The sequence below is a fragment of the Thalassophryne amazonica genome, chromosome 15, assembly GCF_902500255.1.
Source record: "Thalassophryne amazonica chromosome 15, fThaAma1.1, whole genome shotgun sequence".
Taxonomy (NCBI): Eukaryota; Metazoa; Chordata; class Actinopteri; order Batrachoidiformes; family Batrachoididae; genus Thalassophryne; species Thalassophryne amazonica.
The window spans coordinates 56,584,520-56,608,785 of NC_047117.1; the positions used below are offsets into that span (position 1 = coordinate 56,584,520).

The window sequence follows — 24,266 nt, forward strand, 5'->3', positions numbered from 1 at the left end:
CTTGTTGTTCTTTCTGTGGTTGTTTCTTTGAACACAGACCAGTCCGTGCTGTCAAAGCAGTCTTGCAGCACCACTCCCCCGTCCACCCCTTTCAGGCCAGACCTTGTCTCACAGCAGGCTTTGATCTTGTGAAGACAGGCTTGTATGTGGGAAAAAGTAGGACTGAGGAATGGTCAGATGTGTCAAGGTGGGGGTAGGGGAGTGCCTTGAAAGCCTCCTTATGTTTGTGTAGACATGTTCTAGTGCAGGGGTCTTCAACGCCAGTCCTCAAGGGCCGGTGTCCTGCACCTTTTAGATGTGTCCCTCGTCCAACACACCTAAATCAAATGGCTGAACTACCTTCTCAGTATACATTAAAGTTCTCCAGAGTGCTGGTAATGACCTCATTAATTGATTCAGGTGTGTTAAAGCAGTGACACAACTGTTGTGGGACACTGGCCCTTGAGGACTGGAGTTGAAGACCCTGGTCTAGTGTGTTGACTCCCTGAGCTATGAAGGGTAATTCACTGATGGAGATCTATAGTGTGTTCAGGGCCTCCTTTGCATCTGCCCTGGGTTGGTGTGTGTGTGTGGGGGGGGGTATACTGCCAAGATCATAACCATAGTGAGTTCTCCGGGTTGGTAAACTGGATGGCATTTGATAGTCAGGAATTCAATGTCCGGAGAGCAGCGTCTAGAGACTGTTGTGGAGGTTGAGCACCAGGTGTTATTTATGTATATACACACAACATTTCGCCGAGATTTACCACTGAGTGAGCTGCTCCTATCCACCTGGAATGATGTTACCCCCTGCATGTCTATGGCAGAGTCTGGTATGTTCACGTTCAGCTGTTTCTTGGAAAAATCAGCTTGCAACAGTCTCTGATCTCCTTTCTCATTGTTAATTCCAGTATCAGGTGATCCAGTTTGTTCTCTAGGGAGTGTACGCTGGCAAGCAGAATTGATGGTAGTGGAGCTCCCTAGAGTTTCTGTGTAGGCTCTCAGTTATCCAGGTGGTTTCCATAGTAGAGAAGCTTGAATCTTCAACTGGACTGGGTTGCTTGACGCGAGGACATTTCGCTTCAAATCGCAGAAACTTCCTCAGCTAAAATTCTTGCTCTGGAAGTCTGACTTCTGTCTGACTCTTGTAGAGAAGAATAAAACAGAAGCCAACAAAAGCTGGAGTTTTAAACCTAACCAGACCCCTCCTACTGAGAGGCAGACTGCTATAGGCTAGTGACTAAACAATAGCTCTAATTAGCAACTATTGTGCTCTAGTTAGCACACCTAATGACAGGACAGCTGTCCCTCTAATGATGGGATGGATGCCTTTCTGATGGCTCCCTTGATGACGTGAATGACTCATTACCATGAACAAAAGACTGAAACTCCTTTGACCTGAGTACCCCATTGTAAACAGGGGATAAAGTGTGTCTCAGACCCCCTCCCCGGTTAAGGCTGGGTTTCAAACATTTCACAAAGAATGCCTCCTTGACCCCTCTGTCAAACCATTTCTTCTCTGGTCTTTTGAAATTCAAGTTATGTAAAATTTTGAATTTCAAAAATTAGCAAATTTTATTTATTTCAAACTAATTGAGGAATGTTATTACATTAGTTTTATAGATGAGTATACACGTGATTGAAAAACAGTCTTACATTGGCAAAGAAATGTAAATGGCTCAGGGAGCTCAGTGGGTTAAGTTGACTGACCAATTTCTATTGACCTAAGTTTGATTCCTTGTCTCTTGCTCCCTGTCTCTTTGATAAGGCACTTCTTCTGCACTGACTCAGATTCCCAAAATGTAAAATTGGTACTGGCCATGGCTGGGGAAGTAACCTGTCTTGTCCTGGTGTCGTGAGCCAGAGTTGTAGACTTTCATATGCTTCATGCTATGCATTCCAGGTATAAGCACAAGCAGGACTCAGTGCTTTGTACGAGCTTCATATGAATCCTTTTCGCAGTCTTTCCATAATGGAAATCCACAGAGCACAACAAAATTTGATTTGGGAGCATTTGGATTATTGAGAAATGTTCAGGAACCTCCCAGGAAGAATCTGCCTTTGTAAACAAAATTTAATTTTAATTTAACCATGTTAGTCCCATTGAGATCAAGATCTCTTTTGCAAGGGAGACCTGGACAATTATAAAGTTTCCACTTCACCTAACCTGCATGGCTTTTAAATGTGGGAGGAAACCGGAGCACCCGGAGGAAACCCATGCAAACACGGGGAGAACATGTAAACGCCACACAGAAAGACCACAGGTCAGAATCGATCCCATGACCTTCTTGGTGTGACGCAACAGTGCTAACCAGCAATCCACTGTGCTGCCAAAAATGACTGGGCTCAGCTATTTGTGCAAGCAATAGCAGGTGTCTTGGTTTGTTTAAACCCAGAAGTAACACGTCAACAACAAGCATATGAGAAGGTCACAGTGGGGTTGGAGCCTGTCCCAGGGCATAATAATCAACAGGGGACTTAACTCCTGCATAGCATTCATACAAAGAATTGTTCAACTACAAATTCACACTTCCAGGCACAAATAAGCTTTAATCCAAGCGGGATTCAAACCCCCAACCTCCTTGTTGTGATGGCACAGTAATAATAACTGAAGCCGCCTTTTTATAAAGTAAAATCAGCTACACCATGTTACAGTTGTTAAGACAGTTCTCCAAACTGTCCTTAGTGGGAAGGAGCAACAACACAGCAACAAAGGTGCAATGCTTACAACTGTCATTTTACAAAAAAAAAACAAAAAACAAACAAAAAACAAAAACCTAACTTGTTTGAACCTGAAAGCAAGAAACACAGCAACAAGAGTCATGTTAGTTAACAACAGCAACACATACAGTGTGATCTCACCTCTGTCAGGCATAAGCACGGAACCCAAAGACAAGTTAAACACATTTGTTCTTTTTCACAACTCCAAAAATGTGAAATAATGTGTTCAGTACAATGTCCCTGAGCAAACAGAGAGAAAACCACATGAGGGTACAAATAATGTCTACAATACACATTACACAGTAGTACATATATATAACAACAATTCCATACCAACTGTATAACTTGAAAGTGTGTTGTTGTGTGGCAGTGTAACACATTTAATATACAGCAATGCACATATTTGTCAGTTTGACTCACAAACTGACTTCTTTGTAATTGAAATGCAGAAAAAGAACTTCAATGGCTGTTAAAGACTTAAGACTTTCAACGGTGTGCACGTTAAATTAGCACCATTTCTGTGACATTAAACACATGTTGAACAATACTGTTTTTGTGTACTTCTCATAACTACTTATGAGATATGTTATTTCATTTTCAAGAAATGCAAAAACAAGCTGTGAAAGAAGCATCTTAAACGACTGTCCACTAAAGAAACAGAGGATATCAGAATTAAAATCAAATACTGCTACAAAATGGTTGAATTCTCACAAAGTTGCCAGCTTATATCATAAAATGTTTTTCCTTTGATTTTGTGTCTAAATGAGCACAGACCATTGCCTTCCGGTCACAAAGGGACTCAATTACAGTACTTTGGAGTGTGGACCATTCATCATCTTTCTGACTTCATCACTTGCGGGAAAATTCTTCATCAGCTGTATAATGTGGGATATGTTCCATCAAGTTATTGTTTCACACAGCACTACACTCTCGGCATTAAACCGGTGTGGTCCTCCTGTTCATGCCATCTTTCAGATCTTTCTGGAAGCAGTTATGGACTTGTAAAAATCCAGAATCCCTCTCAGGACTATAGGGCCCTGCACTCCCACTCCTGCCTTTCAAGGGTTCTCTACTGAGAGCGTACATGGATATATCCCCCATTGGCAACCCCATCCCCAGACCACTTCCTCCACCGATCTTCATCCCCACTGGAGAGGGCTCACGGGATGGGTCACTCGACCTTGAACTGGAACGCGAGCACCTTCTGCGGTAGCGGTAGCTTGGAATACGTGAGTATGGTGAAGAGGATGATGTGGTTTTCAAGAAGTCATTTCGTGCTCTGAAGCGTGTCTCTTTGTTTTTTTCAATGTAGATGTTGACAGCAAGGACACCAACTGACTCAGCTACGATGAAGGACAGGGCTCCAAAGTAGAAAGACCAGCCATAGTTGTACTGGTTCTTCTTGTCCTCACCTTTCTTGTCACTGGGATCACCGGTGTTGCTGGAGATGTAGACAATGATGCCAATGATGTTGCTCAGGCCTATGGAAAGAATAGAAGGTTAGATGGAGAGGTATAAAGGGTAAAACCCACACCCTCCATTGTATTTACAAACACAATTAATTCACCAACTTGACTAAAGCCAACTTTAAAAAACAATACAGGCATCATTTTACTCCAAGTACAGTACAGAAGATTAAGACTGACAAAGGTCAAGTGCCCCACAACTGTGGCTTTACAAAAGAGCAACACGCATGTGAGTTGCCAGAGCGCCGGCTCCCCCTGCACACACATGTGCCGTGCATGTGAATCGCGTGTGTGTTGCGCTACCCCCCATCCGTGTGTTTGCTGAACTGACGGGGTGTGTCCGCCCACAGCACACACACTGACAGGCTGCCCCAGGTGACAATGGACCATCAGATCATAACACTCAGTGGGCGATCTGACTGTCACGTCACCCACGTGAGGTCTGTTCCAAATGGACACACCGGACCAGTAGATGTGGACATGATAACAGCACACTGCTTCATTAATGTCATTTCCTGACTGTTAGATAATATTTGTGCTAATTCCTTATTTTATGTTAGTGATCAAGTATTTGCTATTGATGTGATTGGAAGTTTCTGAAATCTGTTTTAGAGATAAGTTTCACTTTCATCACCCTTATGCATGTTTCAGATACAGGGACACCTCCCCCTGTTGGTGAGAGCCAGTAACATTAGAAATGTGAGACTAAACCACATCCACTGTAAAAGCCCACATTGTATAAAAAGTGCTGTATGACCCATTTTCTGGGCCTTTCACGAGATGGACACTGTCTGTGAGGGTCCCAGGCCTGGTTCTAACATGACTTTTAAGAAACAAAAAATGAGGAAAAAAATGGTTTGGTTCTTGGAAAGGGACAGTAAATTACTTAAAAGAGCCAGGAGAAATTACAATGACTGTACGTCTATGACCATGGATCATCTACAGTGGAACAGATGGTTCATACTTGATAAGAGGGTGTTTTTTATGGTGTGTTTTTATTATTTTTTTTAATACATCTATCGCTTTGTTGATTTCAGCCATTTTCCCACACCATTTATAGGCAAGTGACGGTAGCGCAGTGGTAACATTTCGGGCTGGCAATCAGTAAAGTCCATGTATGAATCCCATGGGTAGCATGCATGTTTTATTTTTCCACAGGAATGGTGCAATGCGGTTCCACAGGTACCAGCTGGTTTTCATTTTTTATTTATTCCACAGGAGTGGCGTGATGTGGTTCCACAGGTACCAGCTGGTTTTTATTTTTATTTATTCCACAGCAGCGGCATGATGTGGTTACACATGCTCTAGTTGCTCGCACTGTGTTCGTGCACAAGCGTGCATGACACCTTTGCAGCAGGATCGTACATACCTGTCCGTCTTGCGGGATGTTTTCGTGGTTCGGTAATTCAAACTGTTTCGCGCTGTTTCACCATACTTCGACCAAATTCGCACTATGTGTGAAAGGGCCCTGACACTTACAATATACTTTCTTACATTTCTAAAGCCTGCAACACATTCCAAAAAAGAAAAAACTTGGTATGTTGAAGTATTTATTACTTTCCCAGCATGCCTTAGTCCTGCCACTGCACCCTGTTACTGATGTGGGTGCCATCACTGATACTTCAGTTAGATTTACTGAATTTTATATGATTTCACTGGATGCACTGATGAATCTTGCAATTTCTGCTAAATGCAGAACATGACCCCATACCAATGATACTACAACCCCTGGCAAAAATTATGGAATCACCGGCCTCGAAGGATGTTCATTCAGTTGTTTAATTTTGTGGAAAAAAAGCAGATCACAGACATGACACAAAACTAAAGTCATTTCAAATGGCAACTTTCTGGCTTTAAGAAACACTATAAGAAATCAAGAAAAAAAGATTGTGACAATCAGTAACGGTTACTTTTTTAGACCAAGCAGAGGAAAAAAATATGGAATCACTCAATTCTGAGGAATAAATTATGGAATCACCCTGTAAATTTCCATCCCCCAAACTAAAACCTGCATCAAATCAGATCTGCTCGTTGACACTGACCCTATGCCATGACATTGATCCTATGTGTCTTTTTGCAAGGAACGTTTTCACAGTTTTTGCTCTATGGCAAGATGCATTATCATCTTGAAAAATGATTTCATCATCCACAAACATCCTTTTAATTGTCCAAAATATCAACGTAAACTTGTGCATTTATTGATGATGTAATGACAGCCATCTCCCCAGTGCCTTTACCTGACATGCAGCCCCATATCATCAATGACTGTGGAAATTTAGATGTTCTCTTCAGGCAATCATCTTTATAAATCTCATTGGAACGGCACCAAACAAAAGTTCCAGCATCATCACCTTGCCCAATGCAGATTTGAGATTCATCACTGAGTATCACTTTCATCCAGTCATCCACAGTCCACGATTGCTTTTCCTTAGCCCATTGTAACCTTGTTTATTCTGTTTAGGTGTTAATGATGGCTTTCGTTTAGCTTTTCTGTATATAAATCCCATTTCCTTTAGGCGGTTTCTTACAGTTCAGTCATAGACGTTGACTCCAGTTTCCTCCCATTCGTTCCTCATTTGTTTTGTTGTGCATTTTTGGATTTTTGAGACATATTGCTTTAAGTTTTCTGTCTTGACGCTTTGATGTCTTCCTTGGTCTACCAGTATGTTTGCCTTTAACAACCTTCCCATGTTTTTTGTATTTGGTCCTGAGTTTAGACACAGCTGACTGTGAACAACCAACATCTTTTGCAACATTGCATGATGATTTACTCTCTTTTAAGAGTTTGATAATCCTCTCCTTTGTTTCAACTGACATCTCTCGTGTTGGAGCCATGATTCATGTCAGTCCACTTGGTGCAACAGCTCTCCAAGGTGTGATCACTCCTTTTTAGATGCAGACTAATGAGCAGATCTGATATGATGCAGGTGTTAGTTTTGGGAATGAAAAGTTACAGGGTGATTCCATAATTTTTTCCTCAGAATTGAGTGATTCCATATTTTTTCCCTCTGCTTGGTCTAAAAAAGTAACCGTTACTGACTGCCACAATCTTTTTTTCTTGATTTCTTATAGTGTTTCTTAAAGCCAGAAAGTTGCCATTTGAAATGACTTTAGTTTTGTGTCATGTGTGTGATCTGCTTTTTTTCTACAAAATTAAACAACTGAATGAACATCCTCCGAGGCCGGTGATTCCATAATTTTTGCCAGGGGTTGTATTTAAGGACCTGTGGCCTACACTTGGGCCTACTGTACTGGAAATTATTAACCTGTCACTAACCTCAGGATCTGTTCCTAAATGCATTAAATCCGCAGTGATTAAACCAATACTGAAGAAACCTAACCTTGATCATGGTCTATTGAAAAATTATAGGCTGATATCAAACCTATCATTTTGATCTAAAATTCTTGAAAAAGTGGTTTCACACTAGCTCGTGGACCACTTTACTGAGAATAACCTCTTTGAGCCACTGCAATCTGCATTAAGAACACACCATTCCACGGAGACAGCTCTGAGCTAAGTGGTAAATGATCTCCTGTTTGCAATGAATTTGGACATCACCATGGGTCTGTTACTGTTAGACCTTAGCGCGGCGTTCGACATGGTGGATCATCGGATACTACTGGATAGGTTGGAGAATCAATTTGGGATTGCTGAGGTATGTCCTTGCATGCTTGAAGGGTCACAGGTGGGCTGGAGCCTATTCCAGCAGTCATAGGGTGTGAGGTGGGGTACACCCTGGACAAGACACTAGTCCAGTGGTGTCCAAACTATTCCAGAAAGGGCCGAGAGGGTGCAGGTTTTCCTTGCAGCCACTGACTCCAACAGGTGATTTCACTGATTAACATCACTTAGGAGGTAGGTAGGATGAGTTCATCAGTGAAATCACCTGTTTGCCCACCCATGTTTGCATGGGTTCCCTCCAGGTGCTCTGGCTTTCTCACATGTCCAAAGACATGCAGGTTATGTGAAAGGATGACACTGAATTGATTTATTGCAACCTGTGTCTGTCGGCCCTGTGACAGACTGGCAGCTTGTCCAGGGTGTATCCTGCCTCTCACCTAATGACTGCTGTGGATTGGCTCCACCTCTCCCACCCTTGCTGGACCCTTAACTTTAATAAATGCATTCAGAAAATGAATGCTACATACACTCAACAAAAATATAAACGCAACACTTTTGGTTTTGCTCCCATTTTGTATGAGATGAACTCAAAGATCTAAAACTCTGAAAGGTGCAGTTTTATCACACACCACAATGCCACAGATGTTGCAAGATTTGAGGGAACGTGCAATTGGCATGCTGACAGCAGGAATGTCAACCAGAGCTGTTGCTCATGTATTGAATGTTCATTTCTCTACCATAAGCCGTCTCCAAAGGCGTTTCAAAGAATTTGGCAGTACATCCAACCAGCCTCACAACCGCAGACCACGTGTAACCACACCAGCCCAGGACCTCCACATCCAGCATGTTCACCTCCAAGATCGTCTGAGACCAGCCACTCGGACAGCTGCTGAAACAATCGGTTTGCATAACCAAAGAATTTCTGCACAAACTGTCAGAAACCATCTCAGGGAAGCTCATCTGCATGCTCGTCGTCCTCATCGGGGTCTCGACCTGACTCCAGTTCGTCGTCGTAACTGACTTGAGTGGGCAAATGCTCACATTCGCTGGCGTTTGGCACATTGGAGAGGTGTTCTCTTCACGGATGAATCCTGGTTCACACTGTCCAGGGCAGATGGCAGACAGCGTGTGTGGCGTCGTGTGGGTGAGCGGTTTTCTGATGTCAATGTTGTGGATCGAGTGGCCCATGGTTGCGGTGGGGTTATGGTATGGGCAGGCGCCTGTTATGGACGAAGAACACAGGTGCATTTTATTGATGGCATTTTGAATGCACAGAGATACCGTGACGAGATCCTGAGGCCCATTGTTGTGCCATACATCCAAGAACATCACCTCATGTTGCAGCAGGATAATGCACGGCCCCATGTTGCAAGGATCTGTACACAATTCTTGGAAGCTGAAAATGTCCCAGTTCTTGCATGGCCGGCATACTCACCAGACATGTCACCCATTGAGCATGTTTGGGATGCTCTGGACCGGCGTATACGACAGCGTGTACCAGTTCCTGCCAATATCCAGCAGCTTCGCACAGCCATTGAAGAGGAGTGGACCAACATTCCACAGGCCACAATTGACAACCTGTTGCATGAGGCAAATGGTGGTCACACCAGATACTGACTGGTATCCCCCCCAGTAAAACAAAACTGCACCTTTCAGAGTGGCCTTTTATTGTGGACAGTCTAAGGCACACCTGTGCACTAATCATGGTGTCTAATCAGCATCTTGATATGGCACACCTGTGAGGTGGGATGGATTATCTCAGCAAAGGAGAAGTGCTCACTATCACAGATTTAGACTGGTTTGTGAACAATATTTGAGGGAAATGGTGATATTGTGTATGTGGAAAAAGTTTTAGATCTTTGAGTTCATCTCATACAAAATGGGAGCAAAACCAAAAGTGTTGCGTTTATATTTTTGTTGAGTATATAAATATGCTTCATTTTACTGATGTTAGCTCAGATATTTTGTTATTAGTTAAGCTAACTTTTAAAAGCCCCTGCAACATTTTCTCAACTTGCTTGTTACTTTCAAATGTGGGTGTGTGGTGAGCACTCAATGGCCCATCAGTTAAAATCCTCATGGCAGAAACTACTGTTTGTAGTGAGCATATTTGCTATGTTGTTACGTCTTCTTCTGTGTTGTGAAGCTTTGCAAAGCATGTTTGTGTTTGGACGCCTTCTGTGAATTTCCAACAGACGCGTTATAAAAATTAAATTGTAGCATATGCTGCAAGTTAGTTATATTTGTTTGTGTTCTCTGCCTCATCCTGCAATCATTTTTTTTCAAATTGCAAGATGTCTTGTGATGCAGCTATCTCTTAGTGAATTGATGCAAATGTTTTTTTTTATTTTTACATTTGTGTTTTGTGCTGTGTTGTCGAAGTTTGGAAGTCTTCTGTAGGAAGGGGAACAATAAGGTATTTTAGGATTTGAACACATGCATTTTTGTCAAACAGACAAGATCGTTTAGAAAACTTTATGACAGAGGCATGCAGAGAAAGCTTGTATTGTATGAGTGTTGTCACATATCTTGTCCGTGGTAAAGAATGTGTCTGTGTTCCCGACTGATGTGTTGTGTTTCTGTGCCACACTGTCAGATTGGTCTTACCTGCAGCCACAAACAAGATGCCAGCACTGAGCAGAATGTTGTTCCTGCTGCTGTAGATGCGACCGACACCAACACACAGGCCTCCCACCATCAACAGAATGGTGCTGAGAATGGGGAAGAGGCTCGATGCACGCACGATACCTGTTCACACACACAAAAAGTGCAAACATCAGCTCTTGGTGCAAATGTATACAAAAATCTGACCTATGTGGTTGATGCACAGAAAAACATTGCCAATAAAATTTTCCCTTATCAGTCATTTATTCAGTTTAGATGCAGCAAAGATCCAAATCGTTCAGACATTTATTCGCAATAAAAAATAGACGAGAGGGGTAGACCACACCTCACTCAAAGCCTGCTCACAGGCGAATGACGCAACCGACAGGCATGAAAAAACTCACGAGGGTTCAAGCTTGGCTGATGCAATCACACGTGATTCAAATCCATATGGTTTTTGAAAAAAATAATAAGGTCCGATATATATATATATATCGGATATTTTTCTAACAGACCTCGTATGAAGGAAAAACTCCCTTTTAACAGGAAGAAACCTCCAGCAGAACCAGGCTGAGGAAGGGGCAGTCTTCTGCTGGGACCGGTTGGGGCTGAGGGAGAGAACCAGGAAAAAGACATGCTGTGGAGGGGAGCAGAGATCAATCACTAATGATTAAATGCAGAGTGGTGCATACAGAGCAAAAAGAGAAAGAAACACTCAGTGCATCAAGGGAACCCCCCAGCAGTCTAAGTCTATAGCAGCATAACTAAGGGATGGTTCAGGGTCACCTGATCCAGCCCTAACTATAAGCTTTAGCAAAAAGGAAAGTTTTAAGCCTAATCTTAAAAGTAGAGAGGGTGTCTGTCTCCCTGATCTGAATTGGGAGCTGGTTCCACAGGAGAGGAGCCTGAAAGCTGAAGGCTCTGCCTCCCATTCTACTCTTACAAACCCTAGGAACTACAAGTAAGCCTGCAGTCTGAGAGCGAAGCCCTCTATTGGGGTGATATGGTACTATGAGGTCCCTAAGATAAGATGGGACCTGATTATTCAAAACCTTATAAGTAAGAAGAATAATTTTAAATTCTATTCTAGAATGAACAGGAAGCGAATGAAGAGAGGCCAATATGGGTGAGATATGCTCTCTCCTTCTAGTCCCTGTCAGTACTCTAGCTGCAGCATTTTGAATTAACTGAAGGCTTTTCAGGGAACTTTTAGGACAACCTGATAATAATGAATTACAATAGTCCAGTCTAGAGGAAATAAATGCATGAATTAGTTTTTCAGCATCACTCTGAGACAATTTTAGAGATTTTAGAGATTTTAGAGATATTCTGCAAATGCAAAAAAAGCAGTCCTACATATTTGTTTAATATGCGCATTGAATGACATATCCTGATCAAAAATGACTCCAAGATTTCTCACAGTATTACTAGAGGTCAGGGTAATGCCATCCAGAGTAAGGATCTGGTTAGACACCATGTTTCTAAGATTTGAGGGGCCAAGTACAATAACTTCAGTTTTATCTGAGTTTAAAAGCAGGAAATTAGAGGTCATCCATGTCTTTATGTCTGTAAGACAATCCTGCAGTTTAGCTAATTGGTGTGTGTCCTCTGGCTTCATGGATAGATAAAGCTGGGTATCATCTGCGTAACAATGAAAATTTAAGCAATGCCGTCTAATAATACTGCCTAAGGGAAGCATGTATAAAGTGAATAAAATTGGTCCTAGCACAGAACCTTGTGGAACTCCATAATTAACCTTAGTCTGTGAAGAAGATTCCCCATTTACATGAACAAATTGTAATCTATTAGATAAATATGATTCAAACCACCGCAGTGCAGTGCCTTTAATACCTATGGCATGCTCTAATCTCTGTAATAAAATTTTATGGTCAACAGTATCAAAAGCAGCACTGAGGTTTAACAGAACAAGCACAGAGATGAGTCCACTGTCTGAGGCCATAAGAAGATCATTTGTAATCTTCACTAATGCTGTTTCTGTACTATGATGAATTCTAAAACCTGACTGAAACTCTTCAAATAGACCATTCCTCTGCAGATGATCAGTTAGTTGTTTTACAACTACCCTTTCAAGAATTTTTGAGAGAAAAGGAAGGTTGGAGATTGGCCTATAATTAGCTAAGATAGCTGGGTCAAGTGATGGCTTTTTAAGTAATGGTTTAATTACTGCCACCTTAAAAGCCTGTGGTACATAGCCAACTAATAAAGATAGATTGATCATATTTAAGATCGAAGCATTAATTAATGGTAGGGCTTCCTTGAGCAGCCTGGTAGGAATGGGGTCTAATAGACATGTTGATGGTTTGGAGGAAGTAACTAATGAAAATAACTCAGAACAGTTGGAGAGAAAGAGTCTAACCAAATACCGGCATCACTGAAAGAAGCCAAAGATAACGATACGTCTTTGGGATGGTTATGAGTAATTTTTTCTCTAATAGTTAAAATTTTATTAGCAAAGAAAGTCATGAAGTCATTACTAGTTAAAGTTAAAGGAATACTCGGCTCAATAGAGCTCTGACTCTTTGTCAGCCTGGCTACAGTGCTGAAAAGAAACCTGGGGTTGTTCTTATTTTTTCGGAGGGCTTTTTTATAGAGCAACAGACTCTTTTTCCAGGCTAAGTGAAGATCTTCTAAATTAGTGAGACGCCATTTCATCTCCATCTTACGGGTTATCCGCTTTAAGCTGCGAGTTTGTGAGTTATACCACGGAGTCAGGCACTTCTGATTTAAAGCTCTCTTTTTCAGAGGAGCTACAGCATCCAAAGTTGTCTTCAATGAGGATGTAAAACTATTGATGAGATACTCTATCTCACTTACAGAGTTTAGGTAGCTACTCTGCACTGTGTTGGTATATGGCATTAGAGAACATAAAGAAGGAATCATATCCTTAAACCTAGTTACAGCGCTTTCTGAAAGACTTCTAGTGTAATGAAACTTATTCCCCACTGCTGGGTAGTCCATCAGAGTAAATGTAAATGTTATTAAGAAATGATCAGACAGAAGGGGGTTTTCAGGGAATACTGTTAAGTCTTCAATTTCCATACCATAAGTCAGAACAAGATCTAAGGTATGATTAAAGTGGTGGGTGGACTCATTTACATTTTGAGCAAAGCCAATCAAGTCTAACAATAGATTAAATGCAGTGTTGAGACTGTCATTCTCAGCATCTGTGTGGATGTTAAAATCGCCCACTATAATTATCTTATCTGAGCTAAGCACTAAGTCAGACAAAAGGTCTGAAAATTCACAGAGAAACTCACAGTAACGACCAGGTGGACGATAGATAATAACAAATAAAACTGGTTTTTGGGACTTCCAATTTGGATGGACAAGACTAAGAGTCAAGCTTTCAAATGAATTAAAGCTCTGTCTGGGTTTTGGATTAATTAATAAGCTGGAATGGAAGATTGCTGCTAATCCTCCGCCTTGGCCCGTGCTACGAGCGTTCTGGCAGTTAGTGTGACTCGGGGGTGTTGACTCATTTAAACTAACATATTCATCCTGCTGTAACCAGGTTTCTGTAAGGCAGAATAAATCAATATGTTGATCAATTATTATATCATTTACTAACAGGGACTTAGAAGAGAGAGACCTAATGTTTAATAGACCACATTTAACTGTTTTAGTCTGTGGTGCAGTTGAAGGTGCTATATTATTTTTTCTTTTTGAATTTTTATGCTTAAATAGATTTTTACTGGTTATTGGTGGTCTGGGAGCAGGCACCGTCTCTACAGGGATGGGGTAATGAGGGGATGGCAGGGGGAGAGAAGCTGCAGAGAGGTGTGTAAGACTACAACTCTGCTTCCTGGTCCCAACCCTGGATAGTCACGGTTTGGAGGATTTAAGAAAATTGGCCAGATTTCTAGAAATGAGAGCTGCTCCATCCAAAGTGGGATGGATGCCGTCTCTCCTAACAAGACCAGGTTTTCCCCAGAAGCTTTGCCAATTATCTATGAAGCCCACCTCATTTTTTGGACACCACTCAGACAGCCAGCAATTCAAGGAGAACATGCGGCTAAACATGTCACTCCCGGTCTGATTTGGGAGGGGCCCAGAGAAAACTACAGAGTCCGACATTGTTTTTGCAAAGTTACACACCGATTCAATGTTAATTTTAGTGACCTCCGATTGGCGTAACCGGGTGTCATTACTGCCGACGTGAATTACAGTCTTACCAAATTTACGCTTAGCCTTAGCCAGCAGTTTCAAATTTCCTTCAATGTCGCCTGCTCTGGCCCCCGGAAGACAACTGACTATGGTTGCTGGTGTCGCTAACTTCACATTTCTCAAAACAGAGTCGCCAATAACCAGAGTTTGATCCTCGGTGGGTGTGTTGCCGAGTGGGGAATAACGGTTAGAAATGTGAACGGGTTGGCGGTGTACACGGGGCTTCTGTTTAGGGCTACGCTTCCTCCTCACAGTCACCCAGTCGGCCTGCTTTCCCGGCTGCTCGGGATCTGCTGGAAGGGTACTAACGGCGGCTAAGCTACCTTGGTCCGCACCGACTACAGGGGCCTGGCTAGCTGTAGAATTTTCCACGGTGCGGAGCTGAGTCTCCAATTCGCCCAGCCTGGCCTCCAAAGCTATGAATAAGCTACACTTATTACAAGTAAAAGTTAATTTCAGTTTCTTAGTAATTGCAAATGTACCAGAGGCAATACTGGAATTTATCGGTTATCGATTATCTGTAACTTCCGATACATTTTTGGGTGGTTTATCGGTTTATCTTTATCAAAGATAACTTTTAAGTTATCTGATTATCTGTTATTGAAGTTAATTTTTTTGGTTATCTGTGCCCACCACTGGGTACCCCCCCCCCCCAAAAAAAGTGCGCACTGGAGGGTACCTGCCTCTGAGCGTGCGTAATGAATTGGGTGCACTCCTAGAAAGCTCGTGTATTTAGGCTACACCGTTGTAAGAGACTAAGAGTAAAGAGTTATGACAGTATTTTTTTAATTATTATTTGAACATATAGACCCTCGGTCAAGTGATCTCCTGCATACCACAAAACTAAACCAATAGCTGATCTGAGAAACGACACAAGACAGTAGATTAACCCCACATACAGCCCTCCATCACAAGCGCAAACACAGTGCAATTGGGCATGACAGTCACACAACGGGTCAAAGATAAACCTTTCATGTAGATATACAGTGGTCCCTTGTTTATCGTGGGAGTTACGTTCTAAAAATAGCCTGCAATAGGCGAAATCCCCGAAGTAGACAGCGTTATTTTTTACAATTATCAAAGACGTTTTAGGCTGTAAAACCTCTCTTTACACACTTTATACACTTTTCTAAAACAGGCATTAACATTTTCTCACTTTTCTCTCGTGTGTAAACACTCTCAAAGTTCAAACCTTAGTATTAAAATAAGACCAACCTGTTTTCCTATAAATAATAATGATGGCTTTTAGAACTAACAAATTTAATTTTAACGATCAACCTACGAGGTTGGACACATAAGAAATTATTAATAATGACTGACCAGTATTTCACAGTTCCTCTGATCGCGCCTCTTCGTCGTGGCGCCACGTCTTTTTCCATTGAGTCACACCTCGCTGCAGGTGTCTTTTTCCGAGTGAAGAACACAGTTATGGGTAGTTGTTAGCGCTCTTTTTTTCTTCTGGGCGAGAAGATTCTTATAAACAGACACGCAGAACACAATGCGTGTACTCTCCCTTCGCGGTGCCGCAACAGGTGTCCCGTCATCTCAACAGAACACCAGCCTGCTTGATGAGGACGCAGAGCACAATGCGCTGTAAAAAAAAAAAGCATGCAAAATTGGACTAAAAAAATCCGCGAAACTGCGAGGTGCTATATTTTCCAGTATTTCTTTTTCTTTCTTTTTTACTTTATTTTTGATAACTCTCACATCCGAGGGGGCGAGGTTGATGACGTGAGGGGGGCGTCGCCCCCAAACGCCCCCTCATGGTGCCGGGTCCGTCCAAAACAGGAGCATTCAGAGACAAAGCCAGGATGAGCAGACAAGGATACTATGAGCCAGCTGACACCAATCCTGGATAAGTGTGCACACACAGATTCCTCAAACAGACCCCGACATCGATCACCGATTCACGATGCACCATGGCAGCCAGAGCAGCTTACTTATCCCTGGTGGAAGTGGAAGTCCTCATGGAGGCATACAAGGACATAAACAACCAAATAAAAAAGAAAGGTGACACAGCTACAGCTATAAAACAATGACAAAAAGCGTGGCAAAGTATTGTAGACTTCCTGAATGTGAAAGTAGTGCACAAATATACACTTACTGCTCTGCTGAAACCATAACAATTACAATCCAAATAGTTAATTAACATCTCTGAATATGTAGTTGTACCCTGAAAGTGAAATTGTGTAAATGTGACTTCATTAGACTGTATAAGTGTTTGATCAATAAAGGAGCTCACTGACATAACTGAATTCCCCTTTGGGATAAATAAAGTTCCTCTTCTTATCTAATCTTGTGTTTGCTCCTCTGCTGTGTCATTAGCCTATATCAGGGGTGGGCAACTTGTTCCAGAATGGGCCAAGAGGGTGCAGGTTTTCTTTGCAGCCACTGACTCCACCAGGTGATTTCACTGATTAACCGATTCCATCTGCTCAAACTGATACTAATATATATATATATATTTTACAACCCCACTTCCAATGAAGTTCGGACATTGTGTAAAATGTAAATAAAAACAGAATACAATGATTTGCAAATCCTCTTCAACCTATATTCAATTGAATACACCACAAAGACAAGATATTTAATGTTCAAACTGATAAACTTTGTTGTTTTTGTGCAAATATTTGGTCATTTCGAAATGGACGCCTGCAACACGTTTAGCCATTACAGTCATCTTGAAGCCCTCTGAATGTAGTTCCTGCAACTCATAACGTGCAAGAATTATGAGAGAACTTTTTGAGGCATTGACAGTGGATGAAACTTCACTGGGAGTGATTGGAGACAAAATAAAGATCTGATATTCCCTGGATCTGACACGCACGAGCTGCCCTGATAGCACACCAAAATAGCAGAGATGATCAGAGAGGGACAGCGCTTCTGGAAGCAGCTGAGGGAGGTCAGCAGCCATGAGTGTACACATGGTCAGCAGACTACACACACCTTTCCATGCTAGCTGAGCTTATCTTTAATTTTTATACACAGGACCACAGCAGGAGCCTGCACACAGAGGTGGCCTTCAACACAGTGGCGAACGAATACTGGTCACACCCGAGAACCAAAGAAGATATCTGTCCACAGGAGGATGTTGTGTAGGATCTGTGTGTGACAGTTCCAGCCAGGAGCTCTTTGGTGCAGACCATTGGACATTACATAGTTCATCCTCCAATTAGTAATTGCATGCAATCTGTGCATGATGGTGCCAGCCAGGAATTCTTTGATAGCTTGGACCACTGGATATTATATATTTCATCCTACAGGAAATCATTCTACAAGTGGGTGAGTGACCTGTTTAGTTTTCTTCCTTTTATACTTTTTTCAGTGGAGCCACGCTAGGCTTTGCTATTATTTATGTATTTAGTTTAATATTATTTAAAGGGCTGTTCCTTACTGGGTACAGTTGGGGGAATTTCCACAGTGTCTAGTCACATAATTGCAGGATAATAACAGGATAATACCAGCTGAACACTTTGTGCACAAACGTGTCATTTTAGCTGTGAGTGGCATTAGATATCTGTGAGAGTGCTGTACGGCATTTGTGCACAGCAGATCCTTGCATCTGCGAAGGCTGCACTCAATATTCGAGATAGTTCTGCGTGGCAATCGAGAGGCATTCACATGATATATATGCAGACATCTTTGCCGCAGGTCCATGCGATATTTGGCTGACATTTGGGCAGCATGCGTTGACATGTCATTTGTACCACTCCAGTGAGATAGTAACTGCAAATTTGTCATTTATTTGCGTGTTTGGTCACTAATTCATTTCTCCAACTATTCTCTGACATTCGCAGTCCAGTGAAATAGTACCCTTACTTACAATCAGTTTCTTTCTACCAGATATCAGAACTGTTTCTTTTCCAGAATTTTTTATTTTTTGTATCAAGGTACTCTGTGAAGGAATGTAATTTTTGCCTGTTGTATTCTGTTATTCTTTGAATGACTACCCAGAGTTCATGACAGTGAGAATTGGAGCATAAAATGACTGGTATATTAAACACTTTTCCTTTTTCATCTCTACAACAACCAGGATCAGCGTTTCCATTACAGTGGAAGTTACCCATTTTCTCTTGCTCACGAACAAGCCCCCAAGATAATTAAACTCCATGTAAGAGCAGCAGCTCATTCCCAATATTGCTCAGATTTGCAGATACAGACTTGTTATCCCAATTGTTTCATGATCTGCTGTAAACCTTCGCACTTTGCACCTGAATCCATTCTGCAAAGCCTGATGATCCTGAGACCACCATAATGTCGACACTCTGCACCTCAATGCTATATCCATGGAAACGCCAAACAGAATCAGTGATGAGGCATCAAGCCCTATTCTCACTTTCACGGATATGCATCCCAGAAGCTCACAGTTCAGGTTATCCTCACAGGGGGAAACAAAATTTGAATAGTAAAATGTACAAAACGTAATGCACAAAAATTCATGCTTATACTGGATATTTGTCAACCAGGAGGCTGTGATCACCTGACCAAAACCAAAATGTTGCCTCTTGAGATGGGGAAACAGGTGGAAGTTCATCGAATTGTAATTCTAGCCCTAACACTCATTTTTGCAAAACATGTATTGCACATGCTCATGGAGGGTCTTGGTGTTGAACCCTTTATTCTGTTTTGTGCTCTGTTCTTGTTTTAACTGTGGCTTAAATTTTCAACATGTTTGATTTTTTTTTTTTAGTGCAACCTTTGATATACTTTGGTAATTCCTTACATTTCTGTGGATCCCATAAGGTTATTGTACATGCTGTATCACTAAGAGGATGCTTTAGAAGCACCAGTGGTCATTTGAAACTTATATTACTAGTGTAGTGCCCGCAGGAAGTTTGTATTCCTAGTATATAAAATTGGGAGCTTAAGTAGATTTCTCATGGATGGTCTTATGAGGCTGTGTTTGAAGGTGGGAGGTAGAAAGAGGTGTACTTGTTGTGGAAAAGGCCCCCTCTAGTGGACATTTGGGTCTTTCACTCACTGTCATTGGGCACTCTCTCTCCTCTACTCTAACTCGACCATTTGCCGTAGTCTGGAGGTCAACACGGAGCGAGGCTGCAAATCACAGCAATCCTCGCCAACATCTGCCTAACTGGCCATTTGGCAACGGTGCATACAGTGCAAAACCACACATCATAAGTTGCCAGACAGCTGCAATAAAGGATCTGGACAAAGACATTGGAGTGATTCTTACCGATCACCTGCTGAGGGTTCTAACAACCAGATCCAGCATAAATACATAATCAGGGACTATTCGGTGTCCCTACAAATGGTCTTTCGAGCCGGATAAAGAGAATACTCAGCATATGAAGATGTCTCGTTCACAAGATAAAGAGTCTGGAGGTACGCGTGTCAGGAGGCAGTCAACGCTTCCTGTATACCTCAAGGACTACAGCCTTCCAGACTATCTGAGCAAACGTTCACCTAATTCAATGCCAGCACAGGAGGATATAGAAAGCAGGAGTAATTCACGCTGTGCTTCACCCATCAGTCAGGAATGGAGCACCCCACAATGGGCAGTAACTGACCAGTGGGATCAACCCAGCCGTGACTGGGAGATGGAGTGTCAGCAGCTCAAGTATGAAAGGGATCGTCTCCTTGCTTCAATGCAGCACCTCAGGTTACACAACCAGGAGCTAGAAGCTAAGGTGAGACATAGTGAATCTAGGCAGGAGTCCCACTGTCATCACCAGGATGCCGCTGAGTCTGTGCCACCTCAGGAGGCCCTACACACAGGCAGAGCTGCAGCTGCCCACCGGAGGCAGTCTGCTCACGACTCAGAGCATGCAGTTCATCCCAAGAATCATCTTCACTCTTCGTCCAATGATGTTATTCAGGCCTGTTCATCACCTGGTGGGAGACGTCATTGTATATCGACCATTGTATACTCCACCCAGTTCACCACCTTTACCTCGTAGTTCCAGAGTCATACACCACTATAGCTCAGAGCCCAGCAGTTACCACCCCAGACACCATTCTTTGCTAGAGCGTTATGCCGACTATGATGAGCACTCCAATTCCCATGACAGGTACGGGTACACCAGTGAGCGACATCACTGCACCTCACCTTCTCGTGATCACAATCCCCACAGTGGTTATTCATATGAGCAATACCACAATTATCATGAGCGCTATCCTCCCAGACGCCTAGCCCGGGATCCCCCTGGTGGTCAGGAGCAGACATATCATGGACCTACTCCTACCATAGCAGACTTTATACATCCTAATCCCAGAGAGTTTTCCCAACTGCGAATCACTCTAGATAACATCCTGCCAAGGGATGCCACAGAACGTTTCAAATTCCAGATCCTTATGGATCATCCCAAATTGGAAGAAGCTCTGCTTATAGCAGACTCCTATGCAAACTCTCATTGCCCCTTCTCAGATACCATGGCTGCCTTGAATCAGCAATATGGATAACCACACCAGCTGGCTCTTCAGCGTATCGCTGAACTCATGGATGGTCCCAACATAAACAGTGGTGACATCAAGTCATTCTGGATGTTTGGGAAAACTACCACATGATCTCAGATCAAGCTTTCGCCGCTACATACACCCATGGAGGATAGCGATACCAACTCTCTTGGATCTAGCAGACTGGTTGGAATACGAACTTCAGGTCCAGGAAGATATGTCACACTATGGGTCTAGCACGAAGAGGAACATATCTAAAGGCAGCGACCTTAAGAGGGGAACCAAGCCACTTGCCAAGGCATCAGTCCTTCTCCTCGGTACTGAAGCCAAGCCCACAAGGGAACCAGTCAAAGCTACAGTTCCTACTCCACCTCTGAAGAAATTCTGCTCATTCTGTGACAACAACAAACACTCCCTCAATAATTGCTCCAACTTTAAGATCCTTAACACTGCCCAAAAGCGCGCATGGATTCAAGACAACAAGCGATGTTGGAGGTGTGGCAGGAATCATAAGTCTATCGACTGTGATTTAAAAATGTGCTGCAAGACATGCAACAGTCGGCACCTAATCGCCCTTCATGGGATTGGAGAAAAGGCCTCCATCAGAACTGACAATGCTGGCAACCTTGAGTCTGCAGCGTATGGCAAGCCACTGTCACCTCCTGAGGGAGAAGAAGTTCTCTACATTGGTAAGCCACCTCAAGGACATCGTGTTCTCCTGAAGGTCAGCAAGGTGATTCTCACAAGTGGAGATCGAAGTCTGGAGACCTTTGCTATTCTGGATGATGGATCAGAGCGTACTTTGCTCCTCCAGGCTGCAACTCAATGCCTAGGTCTTCATAGTCAGCCTGAAGATTTGCCCCTTCGGACAGTGAGACAGGAACTCAAGATGCTCCATGGGGCGGCTGTCTCCTTCACAGTCTCACCAGAACATTCGCCTGAACAGCAGTTCAACATTATTGATGCTTTCACTGCAACAAATCTTGGTTTTGGGGAACATACCTACCCTATAAAAGCTCTGCGTCAGATGTTCAGGCACCTAAGGGAACTGTCTATTCAACCCTTCAAAGGCGTCTGTCCTCTCCTGCTCACTAGATCCGACCACCCTCATCTCATAACACCAGTAGAGCCAGTGCATGTGGGGCCACCAGGAGCACCAGTGGCAGTTCAAACCCGTCTTGGATGGACCCTCCAAGGGTCAACACCCCACCTCAAACACTATCTCCTGGAGCAACAATGTCTCTTCACGGCCCACAGAACTCCACCACCAGACCTTCAACAAGACATTGAGCAATTATGGCAGATGGATGTTCTTCCTTGGCGCAATGAAAAGACTAGCATGAGATCACGTCAGGATCACAAGGCTCTCCGTTGTCTAGAGGCAAAGACACATAGGGTGGAAGTCGATGGTGTTCAGTGCTATGCCACTCCACTCCTGAGGGTAAAGAACTTCCCTTCCCTTTGCGGCCCCAAGACAGCAGTTCTCTCACACCTCAGAAGCATCGAGAGACGGCTCGCCAAATCACCTGAGTTGACCACAGCCTACATCTCAGAAATAAACAGACTGGAGCAAGCTGGTTACGTGGTCAGATTGGAACCTGAAGCAGAAGACACACCTACCAGGTGGTACATCCCACACCATCTGGTAGAACACAATGGAAAGCCTCGTATCAGCTTCAACTGCTCTTTCCAGTATCAGGGCATTGACCTAAGCAAGCTCTTGCTTCCTGGACCAGCCCTGGGACCTTCCTTGATTTCTGTCCTCCTGCGCTTCAGGGAACATACGGTGGCTATCAGTAGTGACATACGCGGTATGTTCCACCAAGTACGGCTTCTGCCTGAGGATCAGCCACTTCTCCGCTTTCTCTGGAGAGATCTTCGATGAGAGGAACAGCCTGCAGTGCATGAGTGGAGAGTCCTACCGTTCGGTACAACTAGCAGTCCCTGCTGTGCCATATATGCACTCCAGAAACATATCCTTGATCACACTCAAACAGAAGATGCTGCCAGGGAAGCTGTGTTGAAATGTTTCTACGTTGACAACTGTCTCTGGAGTGTGGCTACAGTGGAGGATGCCACAGCATTAGTGAACCAACTACAGACACTTCTGGCCCAAGGTGGTTTCGAGCTGAGGCAGTGGGCAAGTAACTACCCTGACACTATTAGTCACCTACCGACTGAAGCAAAGGCAGATAGCATAGAGAAGTGGGTCTCTCACGGTCAGGTGGACCAGCAGGAATCAGCCCTTGGCCTCCAGTGGCATTGTCAGGCGGACACACACTACAAACAGAGCAATGTAATGTATTCTATCAGATGTCAGGAAAACTGTAATGAACACTACATAGGTGAGACTAAGCAACCTTTACACAAAAGGCTATACCAGCACCGCAGAGAGGGCGCCAGTGGACCTCAGTCTGCAGTTCATCTCCACCTTAAAGACACTAACCACACATTTGAGGACAAGGAAGTTAAAATATTAGCCAGAGAGAAGAAATGGTTTGAGAGAGGGGTCAAGGAGGCATTCTTTGTGAAACATTTGAAACCCAGCCTTAACCGGGGAGGGGGTCTGAGACACGCTTTATCCCCTGTTTACAATGGGGTACTCAGGTCAAAGCAGTTTCAGTCTTTTGTTCATGGTAATGAGTCATTCACGTCATCAGCAGAGTCATCAAGGGAGCCATCAGGAGAGGGACAGCTGCCCTGTCAGTAGGGTGCTAACTAGAGCACAATAGGGGCTAATTAGAGCTATTGTTTAGTCACTAGCCTATAGCAGTCTGCCTCTCGGTAGGAGGGGTCTGGTTAGGTTTAAAACTCCAGCTTTTGTGATTTCTTGATTATTCTTCTCTACAAGAGTCAAGACAGAAGTGAGACCACCAGAGCAAGAATTTAGCTGAGGAAGCTTCTGCAATTTGAAGCGAAACGTCCTCGCGTCAAGCAACCCAGTCCAGTTGAAGACTCAAGCTTCTCTACTATAGCAACCACCTGGACAACTGAGAGACTACACAGAAACTCTGTCCTACAAGACTCGCATTCCCCAACCGAATAAGATCACGATGCGCTCTATTTATAAAGTGTTAGCCAGTCAGTATGACCACCTTGGATTTCTTGTCCCATACACTACGAGAGCCAAAGTCCTGGTGCAATCTCTGTGGGACAAGAAACGTGAGAGGGATGATCCTGCTCTACCAGAGTCTTTGCTTCAAGCTTGGAGAGAATGCGAAGATGAGCTGCGTGATCTACAAAGCATCACCCTGCCAAGATGCTACACCAGCCCC

General features: G+C 43.2%; 1 protein-coding gene across 1 annotated transcript in view; it reads right to left on the reverse strand.

Annotated features, from left to right (window-relative positions):
* Positions 1-3,456: 3,456 nt before the first annotated feature.
* LOC117525807 (voltage-dependent calcium channel gamma-4 subunit-like) overlaps positions 3,457-24,266 on the reverse strand; it is a 61,010-nt gene continuing 40,200 nt past the window's right edge. The window contains exons 3-4 of the mRNA XM_034187739.1: positions 10,396-10,536; positions 3,457-4,181 (exon numbers count right to left, since the gene is read on the reverse strand). Coding sequence (XP_034043630.1) covers positions 3,637-4,181; positions 10,396-10,536 — 686 coding nt within the window. The 3' untranslated portion in view covers positions 3,457-3,636. The remainder of the gene's footprint in view (positions 4,182-10,395; positions 10,537-24,266) is intronic.